This window comes from Oncorhynchus tshawytscha, unplaced genomic scaffold (genome assembly GCF_018296145.1).
Source record: "Oncorhynchus tshawytscha isolate Ot180627B unplaced genomic scaffold, Otsh_v2.0 Un_contig_4805_pilon_pilon, whole genome shotgun sequence".
NCBI lineage: Eukaryota > Metazoa > Chordata > Actinopteri > Salmoniformes > Salmonidae > Oncorhynchus > Oncorhynchus tshawytscha.
The window spans coordinates 237-23567 of NW_024608461.1; the positions used below are offsets into that span (position 1 = coordinate 237).

The following is a 23331-nucleotide window of genomic DNA, read 5'->3' on the forward strand; positions in this document are numbered from 1 at the left end:
GCTGAGCTCACTAGTTCACTCAATTCAAACACCAGTTCAATTTAACTCCCAATAACACAGTATTTTCACGTGTGCCTGGTTTATTCTATATATATATTTACATTTTCAAATGTTATTTCATCTTAAATTGTGTATATTTTCATCGACTAGTAGGGACATATGAAGCCTGGTGGCTGCAGTAATGTTGAGATGTCAGTAGGGAGAGCTCTAGTCTAGAACACTGGTACCAAAGATACTCCCCTTTCATCTGTTCTGTTCTGGAACCTTCAGTACCAGCTGATGAGGAGATGGGAATGGGTCACATGTTGTCTCTTGTAAGACATGTAGGTCCACTCCTCATATAAAGAAATGTAACTACAGTATTCTGACTTTAGACCATTTTCTATTTAGATACAGTAACATCCCTTATGTGACATGCTGTTCCTGCATGTTAATGACCTGACTAGGCTTCTTTAAAATGTGTCAACCACAGAACTCACACTTAGGCTACGCCTGTTTCTACTAATACTTACAGTAGAATACTTCTTGTTTCCACACAGTGACAGTAAGTTGACTAACTGTTCAAGACCTCTCCCCTTCACTTCACTCTGTAAGTACACTTGACAATATCTTGAAATATAGTTTTAGTTTTGATGTTTTTAGCCAAACATCACATGACTTACTGTATCTTTGTACTTGTTGGTTTATATTGAACTGTGTTTTGGTTCTTACATCAGGGCCTGTATTCATAAAGTGTCTCAGATGGTCCATATAATTATGATCTAAAAGGCTAAACTGATCCCAGATCAGCTCTACCTGATACACTTTGTGAATACTGACCCTGGACTGTGGTTTCATGTGTTTAGTTTAGTTTAGTTTATTCATTTACATGTTTAAAACATGATCAGTAGAGTTTAATAGTAACACCCAGATCTCCATTCAATAGGGTCATGTTCACTGTCATAGTATATCAGGGTCAGGTATAACTGTGTGTGTGTGTGTGTGTGTGTGTGTGTGTGTGTGTGTGTGTGTGTGTGTGTGTGTGTGTGTGTGTGTGTGTGTGTGTGTGTGTGTGTGTGTGTGTGTGTGTGTGTGTGTGTGTGTGCGTGTGTGTGCACGTGTGGTGTTTGGTGTGTGTGGGTGTGTGTGTGAGTTCATATGTATTTTGACATATTAATCTGATTGTTGGATATACAGTCACAACCTAAATGATTGTAGCATACAATATAGCTCACAAATACTGAGCTATATTGTATGCTACAAAAGGTGGGATATACAATGTAAAATGAGGTTTCACATAAATACTTGTACATGCTATTTTAAGAGCTCTGAGAGCAATAGATTTGTTGTGATACATTTTGAAAATGGCCGAAAGAAAGAGTAAGAGTGATTGAGTGGATGCTTCGTAAGAGATTTAGGAGTAGTATAGACACAGTGATGGTGGGTTGTGTTTAGGAGTAGTATTAACATGAGACACAGTGATGGTGGGTTGTGTTTAGGAGTAGTATTAACATGAGACACAGTGATGGTGGGTTGTGTTTAGGAGTAGTATGAACATAAGACAGTGATGGTGGGTTGTGTTTAGGAGTAGTATTAACATGAGACACAGTGATGGTGGAGTTGTGTTTAGGAGTAAGTATTAACATGAGACACAGTGATGGTGGGTTGTGTTTAGGAGTAGTATTAACATGAGACACAGTGATGGTGGGTTTGTGTTTAGGAGTAGTATTAACATGAGACAGTGATGGTGGGTTGTGTTTAGGATGGTGGGTTGTGTTTAGGAGTAGTATTAACATGAGACACAGTGATGGTGGGTTGTGTTTAGGAGTAGTATTAACATGAGACACAGTGATGGTGGGTTGTGTTTAGGAGTAGTATTAACATGAGACACAGTGATGGTGGGTTGTGTTTAGGAGTAGTATTAACATGAGACACAGTGATGGTGGGTTGTGTTTAGGAGTAGTATTAACATGAGACACAGTGATGGTGGGTTGTGTTTAGGAGTAGTATTAACATGAGACACAGTGATGGTGGGTTGTGTTTAGGAGTAGTATTCACATGAGACACCGTGAGAAACATTAGACTATACAGAACATGTTCCTCTGTAACTCAGTTGGTAGAACATGGCACCTGCAACGTTATGGTTTTGGTTACCAGGACCACCCATATGTTGGTACTGAAGGTTCAGTGTTCTAGACTAGAGCCCCACCTACTGGCACGCTACATTACTGCAGCCCCCAGTCCTCATGGTGTCCTCATTCATTTGGGAAGTAATAGGAATAAATTGAATGATGTTCCTGTCATTCCAGCCATTATAATGAGCCCATCCTCCTGTATACCAGCCTCCTCTGTTGTACAGTACTGGTAGAAGCTGTATCTAGGAGAGGCAGGAATGAACATCACCAGCCTGCTGTACTGACTGTGTGGTCTATTGTAGTCTGCTGTCCATAAATATTGCCATTTAGTTATCAGAAGCAATGTACAGTTTTTGTGCATATATTTGACCTATGGGTGGTCCCGGGAACCAAACCCATAACGTTGTAGGTGCCATGTTCTACCAACTGAGCCACAGAGGAACATATTCTGAATAGTGTAATGTGCATATATAGATTTCTGATATGATTCAGGAGGCCTGTGAGAGGACAGACAGGAAAGTAGAACAGGGAAGTGACACTGAGTGTGTGCATCTAAACCAACAAAACCACAACCCACCATCACTGTCTCATGTTAATACTACTCCTAAACACAACCCACCATCACTGTGTCTCATGTTAATACTACTCCTAAACACAACCCACCATCACTGTGTCTCATGTTAATACTACTCCTAAACACAACCCACCATCACTGTGTCTCATGTTAATACTACTCCTACACACAACCCACCATCACTGTGTCTCATGTTAATACTACTCCTAAACACAACCCACCATCACTGTGTCTCATGTTAATACTACTCCTAAACACAACCCACCATCACTGTGTCTCATGTTAATACTACTCCTAAACACAACCCACCATCACTGTCTCATTTTAATACTACTCCTACACACAACCCACCATCACTGTGTCTCATGTTAATACTACTCCTAAACACAACCCACCATCACTGTGTCTCATGTTAATACTACTCCTAAACACAACCCACCATCACTGTGTCTCATGTTAATACTACTCCTACACACAATCCACCATCACTGTGTCTCATGTTAATACTACTCCTAAACACAACCCACCATCACTGTGTCTCATGTTAATACTACTCCTAAACACAACCCACCATCACTGTGTCTCATGTTAATACTACTCCTAAACACATCCCACCATCACTGTGTCTCATGTTAATACTACTCCTAAACACAACCCACCATCACTGTGTCTCATGTTAATACTACTCCTACACACAACCCACCATCACTGTCTCATGTTAATACTACTCCTACACACAATCCACCATCACTGTGTCTCATGTTAATACTACTCCTAAACACAACCCACCATCACTGTGTCTCATGTTAATACTACTCCTACACACAACCCACCATCACTGTGTCTCATGTTAATACTACTCCTAAACACAACCCACCATCACTGTGTCTCATGTTAATACTACTCCTACACACAACCCACCATCACTGTGTCTCATGTTAATACTACTCCTACACACAACCCACCATCACTGTGTCTCATGTTAATACTACTCCTAAACACAACCCACCATCACTGTGTCTCATGTTAATACTACTCCTAAACACAACCCACCATCACTGTGTCTATACTACTCCTAAATCTCTTACGAAGCATCCACTCAATCACTCTTACTCTTTCTTTAGGCCATTTTCAAAATGTATCCACAACAAATCTATTGCTCTCAGAGCTCTTAAAATAGCATGTACAAGTATTTATGTGAAACCTCATTTACATTGTATATCCCACCTTTTGTAGCATACAATATAGCTCAGTATTTGTGAGCTATATTGTATGCTACAATCATTTAGGTTGTGACTGTATATCCAACAATCAGATTAATATGTCAAAATACATATGAACTCACACACACACCCTCACACACCAAACACCACACGTGCACACACACGCACACGCACACACACGCACACACACACACACACACACACACACACACAGTTATACTTGACCCTGATATACTATGACAGTGAACATGACCCTATTGAATGGAGATCTGGGTATTACTGGTATACTCTACTGATCATGTTTTAAACATGTAAATGAATAAACTGAACTAAACTAAACACATGAAACCACAGTCCAGGGTCAGTATTCACAAAGTGTATCAGAGTAGGAGAGCTGATCTGGGATCAGTTTAGCCTTTTAGATCATAATTATATGGACCATCTGAGACACTTTATGAATACAGGCCCTGATGTAAGAACCAAAACACAGTTCAATATAAACCAACAAGTACAAAGATACAGGAAGTCATGTGATGTTTGGCTAAAAACATAAAAACTAAAACTATATTTCAAGATATTGTCAAGTGTACTTACAGAGTGAAGTGAAGGGGAGAGGTCTTGTAGAGTTAGTCAACTTACTGTCACTGTGTGGAAACAAGAAGTAGTCTACTGTAAGAGTTAGTAGAAGCAGGCGTAGCCTATGTGTGAGTTCTGTGGTTGACACATTTTAAAGTAGCCTAGTCAGGTCATTAACATGCAGGAACAGCATGTCACATAAGGGATGTTACTGTATCTAAATAGAAAATGGTCTAAAGTCAGAATACTGTAGTTACATTTCTTTATATGAGGAGTGGACCTACATGTTTTACAAGAGACAACATGTGACCCATTCCCATCTTCTCATCAGCTGGTACTGAAGGTTCCAGAACAGATGAAAGGGGAGTATCTTTGGTACCAGTGTTCATTTCTAGAGCTCTCCCTACTGACATCTCAACATTACTGCAGCTTCCAGGCTTCATATGTTACTACTAGTCCAATGAAAATATACAAAATAGAATGTAGAAAATGTCAAAAATGTATATAGAATAAAACAGTCATGCACTTAAAAGTACTGTTATTGGGACTTATGTTGAACTGGTGTTTTAATTGAGTGAACTAGTGATCTCAGCTATCTTGTTAGCTACATGATGCTGCTGTTATTCAGTGATAAACAAGCATTTTTATGCATCACACAGCTACTTTCAATGGACTGGATTGTGAACAATATGATGTGCTGCAGATGAATTACAGCAAGACCCCATAGTTAACTAGTGAGCTAGTTAGTTACCTGTCATCTAGCTATCAACATTAGCTAGCTAGAAACAACAGACAACAGTGAGCTGTCATTATGCCAAGGCCAAGGAAAGCTGCTCTGAATTTCCAGTGTGTGCTTGTGTGAAAGAGATCTCTTCACTCCTCTTCACTTTGATTGACACTTCACACACTCATTATATATGTCCAGTGTTCTGTCTGGGATCTGTGGCCGGTGCCAGAGGACGAAAAATGGGATGACCCCCCAAGCCTCCTGTTCCCTTTTAAAGTAGGGACACAGTCCCTCATCCTCTTCCTTCATCTTCATCATTCTCCTCCCTCTCTACTATCCAGTCGATGCATGGTGGTCAGGGTTGTCATGGTGGACAAGGTTGCCATGGTTTCCTGTCTCTTCCTCTCTGGTCAGGCTTGTCTTTGAAGCAACACTTGTCACCATAGAAACAGCCGGTGGTCCTCCAGAAGAAACACTCGTCACCATTGATGGGAGCCATCCTCCTGGTCCTGGGAGAGAGACACACACAGTATGAAAACACAAACACCTGCACCTGAGCTCCTGCTTCCTCCTTCCGTCACTTTGTACATTTCAAAAGTTTATATGAGTTGATGGTAACACTTTAGAATAACTCATAATGATGTTTTGAATGACAGATGGATGTCTTTACCCTGTGGAGGCATACTGGGAGGCTGAGGAGGTGTTGAGGCCTATAGAGTTGGTCCTCTGAGGAGAGGGAGGGGTTCTCTGGACCCAGCGGTCTGGGTACCTGATTAACAGCCTGGTGCTCTCCAGCTCCAGTCCCTGGACAGGAGGACAAACTGCAGGTGCAGTCCAAATACATACAATGGAACAAATAGCATAGTCCCAAAAGTACAATTGAATTAATAGCATTGTCCCAAAGTACGATGAAACCAATAACATTATATTGGGTTTTATTACTGGCTTGTTTTTCTATTTATGTGCAAGACTCAAGCTGTACACTGAAGGCTCTTGACTCTGTGTGTCACGCAGAGACGTCTAACTCACCATTGTGATCTCTACAGTGCTGTCAGGTGGACATCAGTAGCAACACCCAGGCTCAAACACTGGTACATTCTTATTCAGAAGACCATTTAAGGAAAACTGCCATTTCATATACCCTCTCTTCTAGCAAGAAATGAAACCACATACAAACTCAGATCTCAATCTTGTTTTATACTAACAGTACTGAAAACTAGAACCAAACATGGAAAAAAGCCCATTCAGCCCCTTGATCTTGGAATGTGTTTCCTTGGACGAGTTCAAAGAACATATAGAATAACAGGTTATTGAGACATGTAGCTGTTTCTAGTTGTCAGCCATTGTCACTAGTTTGCATTGCCTTTTTTAACCCCCGTCCCCACAGGAGACCTTATGCCTCTTGAAAGGCCGCCATTGTAAATAAGAATTTGTTCTTGATTGACTTGCCTGGATAAAATAAAGGTTGAATAAAGATTATCCTAAAAGTGCAATACAACAAATAGCATCGTCCCAAAAGTACAATAGAATCAATCACATAGTCCTAAGCGTACACTGGAACAAATAGTCCCAAAAGTACAATGGAACCAATGGCATAGTCCCAAAAGTACAATTGAACCGATGGCATGGTCCCAAAAGTACACACTCCTTAAGTTCAAGCTAAAAAATTGAAAGCACATCTCACATAGTTAAATGCATATGACAGCATTAATTTCATCCCACCTTTAGCCTCTCCAAGGTGCAAGTGGACATGTTGGGATTCTTGAAGTTGACAGAGGCATATAATCTCTCTTGTAGAACTCTGATACTCTCTCCCTCTCCACACCTACAGTACATAACCTAGATTTAGAATGTAGAACTCTGATACTCTCTATCTCCCCACATTTACAGTACAGAACATAGAGAGTATCAGAGTTCTACATTCTAATTATATCTCCCCTCACCTACAGCACAGAATGTAGAAGGAGGAGAGGAAGGGATGGAGGTGACCACAGTCAAAATACAAGGAATGTAGGAACAGGGTACTATTTGAGACAGATTATAGAACCAATAACTGTAGAAATGTATACTGTGGAATAACCAGAAATAAACATACTCACCCACTGGAGTCCTGAGGGGAGGAGAGGTCCACCACTGAAGTCATGAGGGGAGGAGAGGTCCACCACTAGAGTTATGAGGGGAGGAGAGGTCCACCACTGGAGTCCTGAGGAGAGGAGAGGTCCACCACTGGAGTCCTGAGGAGAGGAGAGGTCCACCACTAGATTCATGAGGGGAGGAGAGGTCCACCACTGGAGTCCTGAGGAGAGGAGAGGTCCACCACTGGAGTCCTGAGGAGAGGAGAGGTCCACCACTAGATTCATGAGGGGAGGAGAGGTCCACCACTGGAGTCCTGAGGAGAGGAGAGGTCCACCACTAGATTCATGAGGGGAGGAGAGGTCCACCACTGGAGTCCTGAGGAGAGGAGAGGTCCACCACTAGATTCATGAGGGGAGGAGAGGTCCACCACTGGAGTCCTGAGGAGAGGAGAGGTCCACCACTGGAGTCCTGAGGAGAGGAGAGGTCCACCACTAGATTCATGAGGGGAGGAGAGGTCCACCACTGGAGTCCTGAGGAGAGGAGAGGTCCACCACTAGAGTCTTGAGGGGAGGAGAGGTCCACCACTAGAGTCATGAGGGGAGGAGAGGTCCACCACTGGAGTCCTGAGGGGAGGAGAGGTCTACCACTGGAGTCATGAGGGGAGGAGAGGTCCACCACTGGAGTCCTGAGGGGAGGAGAGGTCCACCACTGGAGTCCTGAGGGGAGGAGAGATCCACTACTGGAGTCATGAGGGGAGGAGAGGTCCACCACTGGAGTCCTGAGGGGAGGAGAGGTCCACCACTGGAGTCCTGAGGGGAGGAGAGGTCCACCACTGGAGTCCTGAGGGGAGGAGAGGTCCACCACTGGAGTCATGAGGGGAGGAGAGGTCCACCACTGGAGTCCTGAGGGGAGGAGAGATCCACTACTGGAGTCATGAGGGGAGGAGAGGTCTTCCCCTCAGGAAACATTGTAGCTAAACATCACAATAAATCAATGTTAGATATATAGCATGTATTTATTTTTTGTTGTAGTGATTTGGTTAAATCAGAAATCAAACTCCTGTAATAATGGCTATGCTCCTTGTGGTGGGGTCTGGTAGTGCAGTCTGTATATACTATGCCCCTGTGGCTGGGTCTGGTAGTGCAGTCTGTATATACTATGCCCCTGTGGTGGGGTCTGGTAGTGCAGCCTGTCAATACTATGGCGGGGAGATAGAGAGTCAGACAAACAGACACATTTAAGATGAGGGAGGACGCACATTTTTTATGAGCATGGCCTTATTTCTATCACAGCATTTTGGATGACTGTCATTCATATTCCGTTCACCCAGCTCAATGTAACATCAATATATTTAAATTACTACATGCCATGATACTCTAGTGTTCCTTATAGCCATGAGGTTGTTACAACCTAGCCTATGAATGAAAGGTTACAACGTAGGTTCACAGGTCGAGAGAAACATTAGAGTAATCAAGGTGACAGACAGTGACACATTCAATACCGCCTTGCACACTCTGGCCTGCATCTAGCTGATTCAACAGAATCGGTGGAATGAATACACCTCTGATTACATTCAAACACAGTTCACTTTCAAAGCAGACACATACAAACAGCATGATCACATTGCCAATTACAGAATTCCTTCTCGCATCGCTGCACTATACTCCTCTCACCTTTTCCCTTCACTTGTGGACTTCAGTGCACAACACATCAGCTGTCTGTGAGCAGGCAAAAAAACCTTTCCAAGCCAAACCTTCATATCATGACTGCTAATGCTACACACAGCCTACATCATTGTCACCATATTAGCTAACGTATTGTCAACATCTACTAGAACTAATGCGTTAGTAAACACACTACAATCATCTAGTACAGTGTACAGTCAGCAAGCAGTGTAGCAGTTACACCGATGGGCCCAGGTGGTAATAAATGAATAAAACCAAAATCTTACCTTGTCTTGGAAGAGGTCTAGTGTTGGATAGCCGTAGCCAGCTAGCTAACATACCATCTCTCTCTGTTTGAGACGGTTATTTGAGTAACTAAACTAGCTAGCTGCATTAGATGCTGGCTAAGTAAGTGAAAGTGAAAGCAAAAAGCAAAGTAGAGTTTGCTAGCTCTCTCCCACTCTCTATTGCTTCTCCTTCATTTTTAAAGAAATACATTTTTTTCAATACTGTTCAACTATTGACGTTCTCTTTGAGTCAACTACTCAGCACATGTTATGCACTATAGTGCTAGTTGGCTGTATCTAATGCTTTCAGAACTAGATTAAATATCTAATACTTTGATTGGTCAGACAGCATGTCAGTTCAAGCTGCAAGATCTCTGATGGGTTGGAGGACATCGTCCGGAAGTTGTCATCATTACTTCATAAGTCTATGGAAGGGGTTGAGAACCATGATCCTCTAGGTTCTGTATTGAAGTCATTGTACCCAGAGGAGGACGAAAACTAGCTGTCCTCCGGTTACACCATGGTGCTACCCTGCAGAGTGCTGTTGAAGCTGCTGTAGACCTTCATTGCAAAACAGCTGTTTTAGTGAAAAGAAATACTGGCTGTGCTTATACAGCTGAATACCCTTCACTGGAGGAACACACAAAGGGTTAAACTAGGGTCATTTCAGTGACTAGAAGGTTAATAAGACAACTAAGCAGCACTGCCTCTGTGTTTGAGTAATCAACTCGACAGTAAGATGTGATTATTTGAATCAGCTGTGTAGTGCTTGGGCAAAAACCAAAACGTTCACCCCTTAGGGTCCCCAGGACTGAGTTGAGGAGACGCTGGCCGAGCCTCTCATGGTTAAATGATACAATGTCGCCATCATGTGTCTATTAGGCAGTAATTCAAGAAACAAGAGCTGACTGGAAATGGAAATAGTTGTGAATCAATGTATTATTAGTTGATCAAATAATCTGTGTATTTATTGTCTTAAATGTTGATCTTATTTACAACATGATGCTTCTACTGTATTGACACTAAACCTGTAAAAACTGCAAAGGTAAACATGTATTTAACGTATATAAAATACGTAATAATGAAACATGTGCTGACAAAACACGTGATATCATGACACTGAACAATATATTATTACGTAATATAAAATTATAATTATTATAAAATGTAAAAAACTGCAAATGTTTAAATGTATGTAATGTGCTGATTACATGTTTTTAAACAAAAAAATAATATAATATTATAAAATATAAAATATATAATAAGTAATAATGTCTGACAGCAATACAAAGTAAATCATCATCAAACACATCAGGAGAAACTTGGTCCAGGCCTCCTGAGAGGTGCAGTGGTCTAAGGCACTGCATCACAGTTACTAGCTGTGCCACTAGAGATCCTGGTTCAGTCCAGGCTCTGTCGCAGCCGGCCGCGACCGGGAGACCCATCGGACGGCAGATAACTGGCCCAGCGTCTTCCGGGTTAGGGGAGAGTTTGGTAGGCAGGGACGTCCTTGTTCCATTGCGCTCTGGCGACTCCTGTGGCGTGTCGGGTGTGACACAGTCGCCAGGTGCACAGTGTTTCCTCTGACACATCGGTGTGGCTGGCTTCCAGGTTCAGTGGGCAGTGTGGCTTGGTTGGGTTATGTTACGGAGGACGAGTAGCTCTTGACCTTCGACACTCCCGAGTCCGTACGGGAGTTGGACTGGACATGATAACATGCTACATTAGACTGTAGATGGTTAACATGCTACATTAGACTATATATGGATAACATGCTACATTAGACTATAAATGGATAACAGGCTACATTAGACTATATATGGATAACAGGCTACATTAGACTATATATGTATAACAGGCTACCTTAGACTATAGATGGATAACAGGCTACATTAGACTATATATGGATAACATGCTACATTAGACTATATATGGATAACAAGCTACATTAGACTATATATGGATAACATGCTACATTAGACTATATATGGATAACAGGCTACATTAGACTATATATGGATAACATGCTACATTAGACTATATATGGATAACAGGCTACATTAGACTATATATGGATAACAGGCTACATTAGACTATATATGGATAACATGCTACATTAGACTATATATTGATAACATGCTACATTAGACTATATATGGATAACAGGCTACATTAGACTATATATGGATAACATGCTACATTAGACTATATATGGATAACAGGCTACATTAGACTATATATGGATAACATGCTACATTAGACTATATATGGATAACAGGCTACATTAGACTATATATGGATAACAGGCTACATTAGACTATATATGGATAACATGCTACATTAGACTATATATTGATAACAGGCTACATTAGACTATATATGGATAACAGGCTACATTAGACTATAGATGGATAACAGGCTACATTAGACTATATATGGATAACATGCTACATTAGACTATATATGGATAACAGGCTACATTAGACTATATATGGATAACATGCTACATTAGACTATATATGGATAACAGGCTACATTAGACTATATATGGATAACAGGCTACATTAGACTATATATGGATAACATGCTACATTAGACTATATATGGATAACATGCTACATTAGACTATATATGGATAACAGGCTACATTAGACTATATATGGATAACATGCTACATTAGACTATAGATGGATAACAGGCTACATTAGACTATATATGGATAACATGCTACATTAGACTATATATGGATAACAGGCTACATTAGACTATATATGGATAACAGGCTACATTAGACTATAGATGGATAACAGGCTACATTAGACTATATATTGATAACAGGTTACATTAGACTATATATGGATAACAGGCTACATTAGACTATATATGGATAACAGGTTACATTAGACTATATATGTATAACAGGCTACATTAGACTATATATGGATAACAGGCTACATTAGAATATATATGGATAACAGGCTACAATAAACTATGTATGGATAACAGGCTACATTAGACTATGTATTGGTAACAGGCTACATTAGACGATGTATGGATAACAGGCTACATTAGACTATGTATGGGTAACAGGCTACATTAGACTATGTATGGGTAACAGGCTACATTAGACTATGTATGGGTAACAGGCTACATTAGACTATGTATGGATAACAGGCTACATTAGAATATATATGGATAACAGGCTACAATAAACTATGTATGGATAACAGGCTACATTAGACTATGTATTGGTAACAGGCTACATTAGACGATGTATGGATAACAGGCTACATTAGACTATGTATGGGTAACAGGCTACATTAGACTATGTATGGGTAACAGGCTACATTAGACTATGTATGGGTAACAGGCTACATTAGACTATGTATGGGTAACAGGCTACATTAGACTATGTATGGGTAACAGGTTACATTAGACTATGTATGGATAACAGGTTACATTAGACTATGTATGGGTAACAGGCTACATTAGACTATGTATGGGTAACAGGCTACATTAGACTATGTATGGGTAACAGGCTACATTAGACTATGTATGGGTAACAGGCTACATTAGACTATGTATGGGTAACAGGCTACATTAGACTATGTATTGGTAACAGGCTACATTAGACTATGTATGGGTAACAGGCTACATTAGACTATGTATGGGTAACAGGCTACATTAGACTATGTATTGGCAACAGGCTACATTAGACTATGTATTGGCAACAGGCTACATTAGACTATGTATGGATAACAGGCTACATTAGACTATATATGGGTAACAGGCTACATTAAACTATGTATTGGCAACAGGCTACATTAGACTATGTATGGATAACAGGCTACATTAGACTATGTATGGATAACAGGCTACATTAGACTATATATGGGTAACAGGCTACATTAAACTATGTATGGATAACAGGATATTTTAACGTGTGTAAACATACAGCATATAGTGTATAAAATGTACTTTAATATCAGGATTTAAAAGTGAGATTTTCATTGGACAGTTACTTTAAGGACCTGCTTCTGTTATTCTATTAAACCTTCTCTCCAACTGCTTCTTACCCTTTGTGTTTTTTGTCCCTTCCTGCCTCCCTTCCAAGATTAGAACATCATGCAGTCCATGCATCTTTTCGACAACATAATTTAATGACACTTCCTGTGGGTGTGGCCTAACAGAAGGACGCATATTTACCCCCACTGCCCCTGCCCCAAGCTCTATCCCAAAACACTCAGTGGTGCTGTCAGGGGCGTAAAAGGTATCTCTCCATGGGATCTCCACTCTCCCCTCCACTCCTTGGCCCTCTCTGTCCACAAAGAGAGACAACCTACCTGGGAAGGTCGGTCAACAGTTAGGGGGTCAAGAGCCACGCCATGTTGGAGACCATAACACTCATTCTATATGACATCACATTCTCACTTAACAATGATGTAATGCATTCTCTAACTACTAGTTGGACAAAATGGGGAACTGTCATTCTTATATCAGGCAATAATCTCACTGCCTGGTCTGAACTTGTTAACTGTGAGATGTATTATTATCAATCATCAAACATTCCAGAATGTTCTATCTCTCTGTGTTCTGGAATGGAATGCCCTCGCTGACTGAATTACCCTCCACACTCCAAACATAGATGTTATGTCATGTTGTGTGTTTTAAAAATGACAATGAATACTATTTACTGGTTGTGTGTCTAGGTGCTGGACATTGCTCCTTCTGAAAGTGTCTGTGTAGTTTTTGTACCGACATGATAATAATGATGAAGATGAATGAACCACTATTGCTCTCCAAACTAATGTAAATGTCTTATTTGTAGTTACTGTAGTTACTGTAAAGTACAAGAGGTGTGATTTTGAAAGTGTTTCACTTTCTCTCCACTGAAGATACTGTTATAACAAGGTAAAAACAATGACAATAAAGTTTATTCTTAAAAGTCTATTTTTAAAAATGTCACAACACAGTTTACAAAAAATAACATTTGATAAAAGCATTAAGAAACGTTGCATCAAGCAGAACTCTTTCCTGGACGTTGAGGCAAAAGTCTCACAAGTTTGTTTCAGAAACATAACATGAAAAATATAGAATTATATACAATGCATTGGGAAAGCATTCAGACCCCCTGACTTTTTTCAAATGTTGTTACGTTACAGCCTTATTCTAAAATAGATTAAATAAAAATATACCACACTTTCCCATAATGACAAAACAAAAACAGGTTTTTAGAAAGGTTTGCAAATGTATTAAAACTGAAAAACAGAAATATCTTATTTAGATAACTGTTCAGACCTTTTGCTTTGAGACTCGAAATTGAACTCAGCTGCATCCTGTTTCTATCGATCTTCCTTGAGATGTTTCTACAACTTGATTGGAGACCACCTGTAGTAAATTCAATTAATTGGATATGATTTGGAAAGGCACACACCCATCTATATAAGGTCCCACAGTTGACAGTGCATGTCAGAGCAAAAATCATGAGGTCGAAGGATATGTCTTTAGAATCAGAGACAGGATTGTGCTGAGGCACAGATATGGGGAAGGGTACCAAAACATTTCTGAAGGTCCAAGAACACAGTGGCCTCCATCATTCTTAAATAGAAGAAATTTGGAACCACCAAGACTCTTCCTAGAGCTGGCCACCTGACCAAACTGATCAATCGGGGGAGAAGGGCCTTAGTCAGCGAGGTGACCAAGAACCCGATGGTCACTCTGACAGAGCTCCAGAGTTCCTCTGTGGAGATGGGAGAGCCTTCAAGAAGGACAGCCATCTCTGCAGCACTCCACCAATCAGCCCTTTATGGTAGAGTGGCCAGTTGGAAGCCAATGGCACATGAAAGTCTGCTTGGAGTTTGTCAAAAGGTACCAAAAGACCCTAAGACCATGAGAAACAAGATTATCTGGTCTGATGAAACCAAGATTGAACTCTTTGGCCTGAATGCCAAGCGTCACGTCTGGAGGAAACCTGGCACCATCCCTACGGTGATGCATGGTGTTGGCAGCATTAGGCTGAGGGGATATTTTTCAGAGGCAGGGACTGGGAGACTAGTCAGGATCGAGGGAAATATGAATGGAGAAAAGTACAGAGAGATCCTGATGAAAACCAGCTCCAGAGAGCTCAGGGCCTCAGACTGGGGTGAAGGTTCAACCTTCCAATACGACAAGGACCACAAGCACACAGCCAAGACAAAGCAGGAGTGGCTTCGGGAGAAATCTCAATGTCATTGAGTGGCCCAGCCAGAGCCCGGACTTGAACCTGATCGAACATCTCTGGAGAGACCTAAATATATATTTTCAGTGACGTTCCCCATCCAACATGACCAAGCTTGAGAGCATCTGCAGATAAGAATGGGAGAAACTCCCCAAAAACAGGTGTGCCAAGCTTGTAGCGTCATACCCAAGAAGACTCAAGGCTGTAATCGCTGCCAAAGGTGCTTCGACAAAGTACTGATTAAAGGGTCTGAATACTTATGTAAATGTGATTTTGTAGTTTTTTTGTATTTATACATTTGCTAAATTATCTAAAAACCTTTTTTGCTTCAGCATTATGGGGCTTTGTGTGTAGATTGATGAGGAGAGAATTATTTCATCAATTTGAGAAAAAGTTTGAAACATCACAACATGTGGAGAAAGTCAAGGGGTCTACTTTCTGAATGCTCTGTAAGATATAACTGGAACTCAAGGTTTCCATGTCAGAAATACAACATTTTTCAACGTAAAAAAAAGATGTAAAAAAATGTTATGGTCCCTTTCTAAATCATAATTGTTTCAAAGTCATAACTGACCCTAGATCAGAACTCCTACTCTAAGTGTGAATCGAGTCGTCCTGTGGCTCAGTTGGTACAGCATGGAGCATGGGTTCCATTCCTGCTGGGACTTCCCATACGAAAAATGTATTCATGCATGACTGTAATGACCGTGTGAATTTGGATAAAAGTGTCTACTAGATGGCATATATTATTAAATAAACTGGGTAGCTTGGTTCATGGATGCTGATTGGCTGAAACAGCATTTCAGAAGTCTATACTGTATATCAGACAATATACCACGGGTATGACGTAAAAATACTTGTTTACTGTTCTATTTATGTTGTTAACCAGTTTAAAATAAGCCGTGGAACAGTATGTTGGTCATACAACACAAACCTCTGAAGTACCTTGTTGTCATTATAAACTTAAGCAATGAGGCCTGAGGAGGTGTGGTATATGGCCAATATACTACCGCTAAGGGCTGTTCTTATGCACAATGCAACGCGGAGTGCTTGGATGCACCACAAACCCCGAGGTGCCTTATTTTAAACTGGTTACCAATGTACTTAGACCAGTAAATACAAATGTTAATACCCATGGTATACGGTCTGGTATACCACGCCGGTCAGCCAATCAGCATTCACAGCTCAAACTACCCAGTTTATAATGGTCAATATTCCACACCTCCACAGGCATTATATCACTTAGTTTAGATATACAGGTCCAGATACACAAGGTTTTCGTCAAACTTCTTCTGTTCAGGTCTTATTGGTTCTGGGTTTGTTGTGTTCAGGTCTTCTTGGGTCTGGGTTTGTTGTGTTCAGGTCTTTTTGGTTCTGGGTTTGTTGTGTTCAGGTCTTCTTGGTTCTGGGTTTGTTGTGTTCGGGTCTTCTCGGTTCTGGGTTTGTTGTGTTCAGGTCTTCTTGGTTCTGGGTTTGTTTTTTCAGGTCTTCTTAGTTCAGGGTTTGTTGTGTTCAGGTCTTCTTGGTTCTGGGTTTGTTGTGTTCAGGTCTTTTGGTTCTGGGTTTGTTGTGTTCAGGTCTTCTTGGTTCTGGGTTTGTTGTGTTCAGGTCTTCTTCGTTCTGGGTTTGTTGTTTTCAGGTCTTCTTGGTTCTGGGTTTGTTGCTTTCAGGTCTTCTTGGTTCTGGGTTTGTTGTGTTCAGGTCTTCTTGGTTCTGGGTTTGTTGCGTTCAGGTCTTCTTGGTTCTGGGTTTGTTTTTTCAGGTCTTCTTAGTTCAGGGTTTGTTGTGTTCAGGTCTTCTTGGTTCTGGGTTTGTTGTGTTCAGGTCTTCTTGGTTCTGGGTTTGTTGTGTTCAGGTCTTCTTCGTTCTGGGTTTGTTGTTTTCAGGTCTTCTTGGTTCTGGGTTTGTTGCGTTCAGGTCTTCTTAGTTCTGGGTTTGTTGTGTTCAGGTCTTCTTGGTTCTGGGTTTGTTGTGTTCAGGTGTTCTTCGTTCTGGGTTTTTTGTTTTCAGGTCCTCTTGGTTCAGGGTTTATTGACTGTACTGTAGAGAACAGAGGAGTCCTCCTCAGCTGCTTGTGCTGCTGCAGGTCTGAAGAGAGAAACAAAAATGAAACGAAGACAGTGTCCCAAATGGTGGCACCCTATAGGGCTCTGTCTAAAGTAGTGCACTAAATAGGGAATAGGGTGCCATTTGGAACAGAAGAACAGTTCCTCAAAACCATCATCACGTCACTCCCTCATTATAGACATGTCATAGTAACTGTCCTGGGATGTCCATTGTTGGGTTCATAGTTTGGGTTCATAGTGGTCTCAAAGGGTCAACTGTTTTGCTTATTGATGACATCTCCTACAATCAACTGCAGCATATGAATGACCTTAATGCAGAATATGCTCACCAGGTGGCAGCACTGGGGAGGTTGAATTTCACAGCAGCGTAGTGGACATCCTCATCCTGTTTCTGGGGTTGAGGCAGCTGGACGGTGGAGTACAGAGGCACTTCCTGGTTTTTGGAACGAGAGAAGTGGACGCTGGTGTAGTGAACATCATCCTGGTCGTCTGTGGCTGCTGTCTGTGCTGCAGTAGGGGTCATTGCCATGCCTGAGATGTTGTCAAACACTGGACTTGAGTCTCCCTGATGGAGAGAGAGGACAGACAACATGAGGAGTGGAAATGTTCCACAAAGAATACAGTCATCACAGTCACCTTCTGATTCCAAGAGACTCACCTGTCCATCGTCTGCTGTGTCTCTTGTGTCAGAGGGGGATTTGGAGGCCGCCTTCCTGTTTTGTAAACAAACAAATGAATGAATGAATGAATGAATGAATGAGTGAACGAATTATTGAATCTTCTAAAGTGAAATAATAAACAACAAAAAACGCACCTGAACCACATGAGTCCAGAGAAACAGAGGATGAGAACCAGAACCACTGTGATTCCTACAGCTGCAGTCAGAACTGAGGTCTGTTTCCCTAAAATAAAATATGGATGATATGAGTACACAGCATGTTCCAATGAACTGAATATTATTATGATAATAAAACAGAATATCAATGTAATACTTGTTAATACTTGTGGATTTTATAAACCAACCTGTAGTTATTAACAGAAGAGAAATAATCCAAAGTATAATTATTAAGATTTATCTTGAAAAGTAATTTTGTATTGACTGACACTGAGGGGTTCTTTGGAGCATCTAGTAAAGGAGAATATGTCAGAGGGTCAGGTTTGTAGTATACTACCTCAAATGACTTCATGCCAAAAATAAATCATATCTAAAGTCAGAGAACTATCTAAAACTATCACTTACACAAAACATGAACAATAATACATTTGGAGATACTTTAGGACTTGAGTGTCTCTACTAAACTATTCTTCAAGTGTCTGAGGTACTGAACATTCTAACTATAGACATGCATACATCTATGACATTGTCTGTAATTTCTATGTAATGATGAATATTGATAGATAAAGCAGTAATACCCTTCTTCTTGACCTTAAATAATTGATACTTTCTAAGTAGAATAGTAGTTTAATTCATACTCACACACTGCAGGAGAGTGGATGTCCTCATGGTGTTCTACAGCACAGGAGTAACTGTCCACAGAATGACCCAACACTACTAGGGTATTACTAGAGTATTGTTGGGAAGTGGGCTCATCTAGACGTTGTCCGTTCTTGTACCAGATGTAGGTGGGGTTGTCAGTCAGAGTACAGGTGGTGATACAGGTCAGTGTCTTCTGTCCCTCTGCAGCAGGAGTCACCTTCACCTGCAGACCTGAAACAATATGTATAAAACCACATACACCTCTGTGTTAACAGGATGGTTCATATATTTATCCTGTAATTCATTATGATATACAGTTGTATCATACAGTGTAGTATTACCTGTGACAGACAGAGTTGTTCCTGGGAAACTATGACCCCATTCAATGCTGTTTGCTTTAAAAGTGAAGCGATACTCAGCTGAGTCCTCCTCTCTCAGATCTGTGATTCTCAGGGTGAAGGGACCTCTGTATGTTCCAGTGTACTCCACACGACCTGCATACCCTGGGTCAGTGGTTAGGTCTTCAGGTGTCGACTTATCACTTCTAATCCAGAATGATAATGTGGTGGAATAATGACCAACATAAGTACAGGATATGTCCACTGTTGACCCCGTCAAGACACAGATTCTCCTCTTGGTGTAAGTCACTCTGTTGCAGCTCTGACCCTGAACACCTGAAACACAGTGACATAACAAGAGGATCATTAGGATTGTGTTCTCAGTTCTTTCTAGAAATGCTCAAAGTTCTCAAGTTCTCATAGTGAAACCAACACACAGTATAATGTATTAAATGAACACTCACACACTGCAGGAGAGTGGAGGTCCTCATGGCCTTTTACAGCACAGGAATAAGTGTCTTCATAGTTACTGGAGACTGGGTCTTTGTACTGGGGGGAGGTGCTCTCATCTAGATGTTGTCCGTTCTTGTACCAGATGTAGGTGGGGTTGTCAGTCAGAGTACAGGTGGTGATACAGGTCAGTGTCTTATCCTGATGTCCACCAGTCACCTTCACCTGAAGACCTGGAGAAAAAAACAATATCACTGTAAATCCCTTTATCACTGACTTATCACTCTAATACAAAGATGGAAGAAATCCTATGTTATACAGACTATTGTACATACACACCACAACAATTGTCAGAACTAATTGTAATTGAACATAAAACACTTTTACTGTACCTGTGACAGACAAAGTCACTCCAAGTTTGCCAGTAAATGTCCCTACTTCCTGATCTGTTATGAATCTGAACTTGTACATAGCTGAGTCTCTCTCTCTCAGGTCTGTGATTTTCAGGGTACAGTCTTTCTTCTTGTCCCCATGATACTCCAGACGACCTGCATACTCTGGGTTCTGACCTAGATCTTCAGTCTCAATTTTAGTAAACCAGAAGGTTGATGTGACTTTATGACCTCTGGGATATCTGAAAGAGCAGGTCAGCTTCACTGTTGACCCCTTCAAAGCACAGATACTCTGAGGGGTGTAAGTCACACTCCATCCATCCTGACCCAGTACAACTGAAACACAGCCACACAACACAACATTTATTTAATTAAAATTAATGCAAAAATGTCTCTCACTAACAGTATTGTTGGTCCAAACTTTGTTGCCATAGTTACTGAGTTGGATGTGAATGGAAACCACACATAAGCATCTCTCAATGAGGAGTAGAAGACCAATATATAAAGTGAAGTAGATGCCAAACAGAACAACATTATGACTCTTAACCTTTTAGACATGTTTATAAATTGAAACACAGGGCAACTAAAACAGTTATGAAAGGGACCATACCTGCTAAAGACCAGAGAAAGACCACCAACACACTTCCTGCTGTTCTCAAGGACATTGTTGCATCTCCCACCCTGCAGTCTTAGGAACATAAACAACAACTCACTAGCTGGTGAAATACAACATACATCATCATCATTACAACAACAACAACTTATTGAACAGATCTGTAAACACATATTTCTACATTATTCTGAACCTGTCTTATTCTCAGAACCCCAAATATAGGAGGATAAATGTTCAATCCTCTACAGTTCGTCAAGCTGTACAGCAGCCTAAAGACCGACCACCAGGTTCAATGACAGCACCTATCATACACACACACACACACACACACACACACACACACACACACACACACACACACACACACACACACACACACACACACACACACACACACACACACACACACACACACACACACACACACACACACACACACACACACACACACACACACACACACACACACACACACACACACACACACACACAGAGAGATCATCTGTATTGAAGGCCCATAAGGCCCATGGAGTCTGTATCAAAGTCTAGAGAGCTGGTTGTTATGGATGTAGAAAAGTTAGAACACACTTCTTACACAGTAGAGATGTCAACCCTCCTCCCTATCAGTCTGGTCCTAAAGGGCCCTCAGATAAATCCACTGTGTCACACACAATCACCCACACCGGGGGAGACACTTTATGAATACTGGCCCTGATGTAAACAACTAAAACACAGCTCAAAACATAACATGAAGTAAATGATACATTACCCTCAAGTATATGACTAAAAACAAATAACCAAAAACTATATTTCAAGATATTGTCAAGAGTAGTTCCAGAGTGAAGTGAAGAGGAGAGGTCTTGTACAGTGAGTCAACTGTCTGGTAGTGAGTGAAAACAAGAAGTAAGTGTTGACACATTATAAAAGCAGTCAGAACACAAGTAGTGGATGCAGAACTGTCCTTACGACAACCAGACCAACAAGCCAGAAAAGGGCTGTTACTGTAATAGAACAGAAATTGTGTAAAAGACAAGTCTGGGCATATATTTATTTTATTTAAAAAATGTGTCAATTTTCACTGTGGTCTTTTATACTACATACAGAACCATGTAAACAATGTGTTGACTATACTATTTATAACGTTAACATTTTAATGACCTACCTTGCCCTTCTGAGTTCTGTATATACAGGTCAAAGTTCCATGATGTTATTCAATTAGAACCCATTCAATTTAAACACCCATGACCATCACTCCTAATTAGCTGCATCAAAGTGGTACTGAAGGTTCCAGTGTTCTAGACTAGAGCCCCACCTACTGGCACGCTACATTACTGCAGCCCCCAGTCCTCATGGTGTCCTCATTCATTTGGGAAGTAATAGGAATAAATTGAATGATGTTCCTGTCATTCCAGCCATTATAATGAGCCCATCCTCCTGTATACCAGCCTCCTCTGTTGTACAGTACTGGTAGAAGCTGTATCTAGGAGAGGCAGGAATGAACATCACCACAGCCTGCTGTACTGACTGTGTGGTCTATTGTAGTCTGCTGTCCATAAATATTGCCATTTACTTATCAAAAGCAATGTACAGTCTTTGTGCATATATTTGACCTATGGGTGGTCCCGGGAACCAAACCCATAACGTTGTAGGTGCCATGTTCTACCAACTGAGCTACAGAGGAACATATTCTGAATAGTGTAATGGGCATATATAGATTTCTGATATGATTCAGGAGGCCTGTGAGAGGACAGACAGGAAAGTAGAACAGGGAAGTGACACTGAGTGTGTGCATCTAAACCAACAAAACCACAACCCACCATCACTGTCTCATGTTAATACTACTCCTAAACACAACCCACCATCACTGTGTCTCATGTTAATACTACTCCTAAACACAACCCACCATCACTGTGTCTCATGTTAATACTACTCCTAAACACAACCCACCATCACTGTGTCTCATGTTAATACTACTCCTAAACACAACCCACCATCACTGTGTCTCATGTTCATACTACTCCTAAACACAACCAACCATCACTGTGTCTCATGTTAATACTACTCCTAAACACAACCCACCATCACTGTGTCTCATGTTAATACTACTCCTAAACACAACCCACCATCACTGTGTCTCATGTTAATACTACTCCTAAACACAACCCACCATCACTGTCTCTCATGTTAATACTACTCCTAAACACAACCCACCATCACTGTCTCATGCTAATACTACTCCTAAACACAACCCACCATCACTGTGTCTCATGTTCATACTACTCCTAAACACAACCCACCATCACTGTGTCTCATGTTAATACTACTCCTAAACACAACCCACCATCACTGTGTCTCATGTTCATACTACTCCTAAACACAACCCACCATCACTGTGTCTCATGTTCATACTACTCCTAAACACAACCCACCATCACTGTGTCTCATGTTAATACTACTCCTAAACACAACCCACCATCACTGTGTCTCATGTTCATACTACTCCTAAACACAACCCACCATCACTGTGTCTCATGTTA

The 23331-nt window shown here is 41.0% G+C and overlaps 2 protein-coding genes across 2 annotated transcripts in view; one reads left to right on the forward strand and one right to left on the reverse strand.

Annotated features, from left to right (window-relative positions):
* Positions 1-315: 315 nt before the first annotated feature.
* Positions 316-23331, forward strand: part of LOC121843549 — a 37522-nt gene continuing 14506 nt past the window's right edge. Inside the window, exon 1 of the mRNA XM_042313187.1 lies at positions 316-589. The gene's annotated coding sequence lies outside the window, so the exon portion shown is untranslated. The remainder of the gene's footprint in view (positions 590-23331) is intronic.
* Positions 17371-22100, reverse strand: LOC121843548. The gene is made up of 9 exons (XM_042313186.1): positions 21957-22100; positions 20792-20869; positions 20182-20517; positions 19804-20022; positions 19343-19675; positions 19002-19232; positions 18339-18426; positions 17854-18237; positions 17371-17546 (listed from the first exon to the last, which is right to left on the reverse strand). Coding segments are annotated over exons 2-9 (1647 nt in total). The 5' UTR covers positions 20847-20869; positions 21957-22100; the 3' UTR covers positions 17371-17545.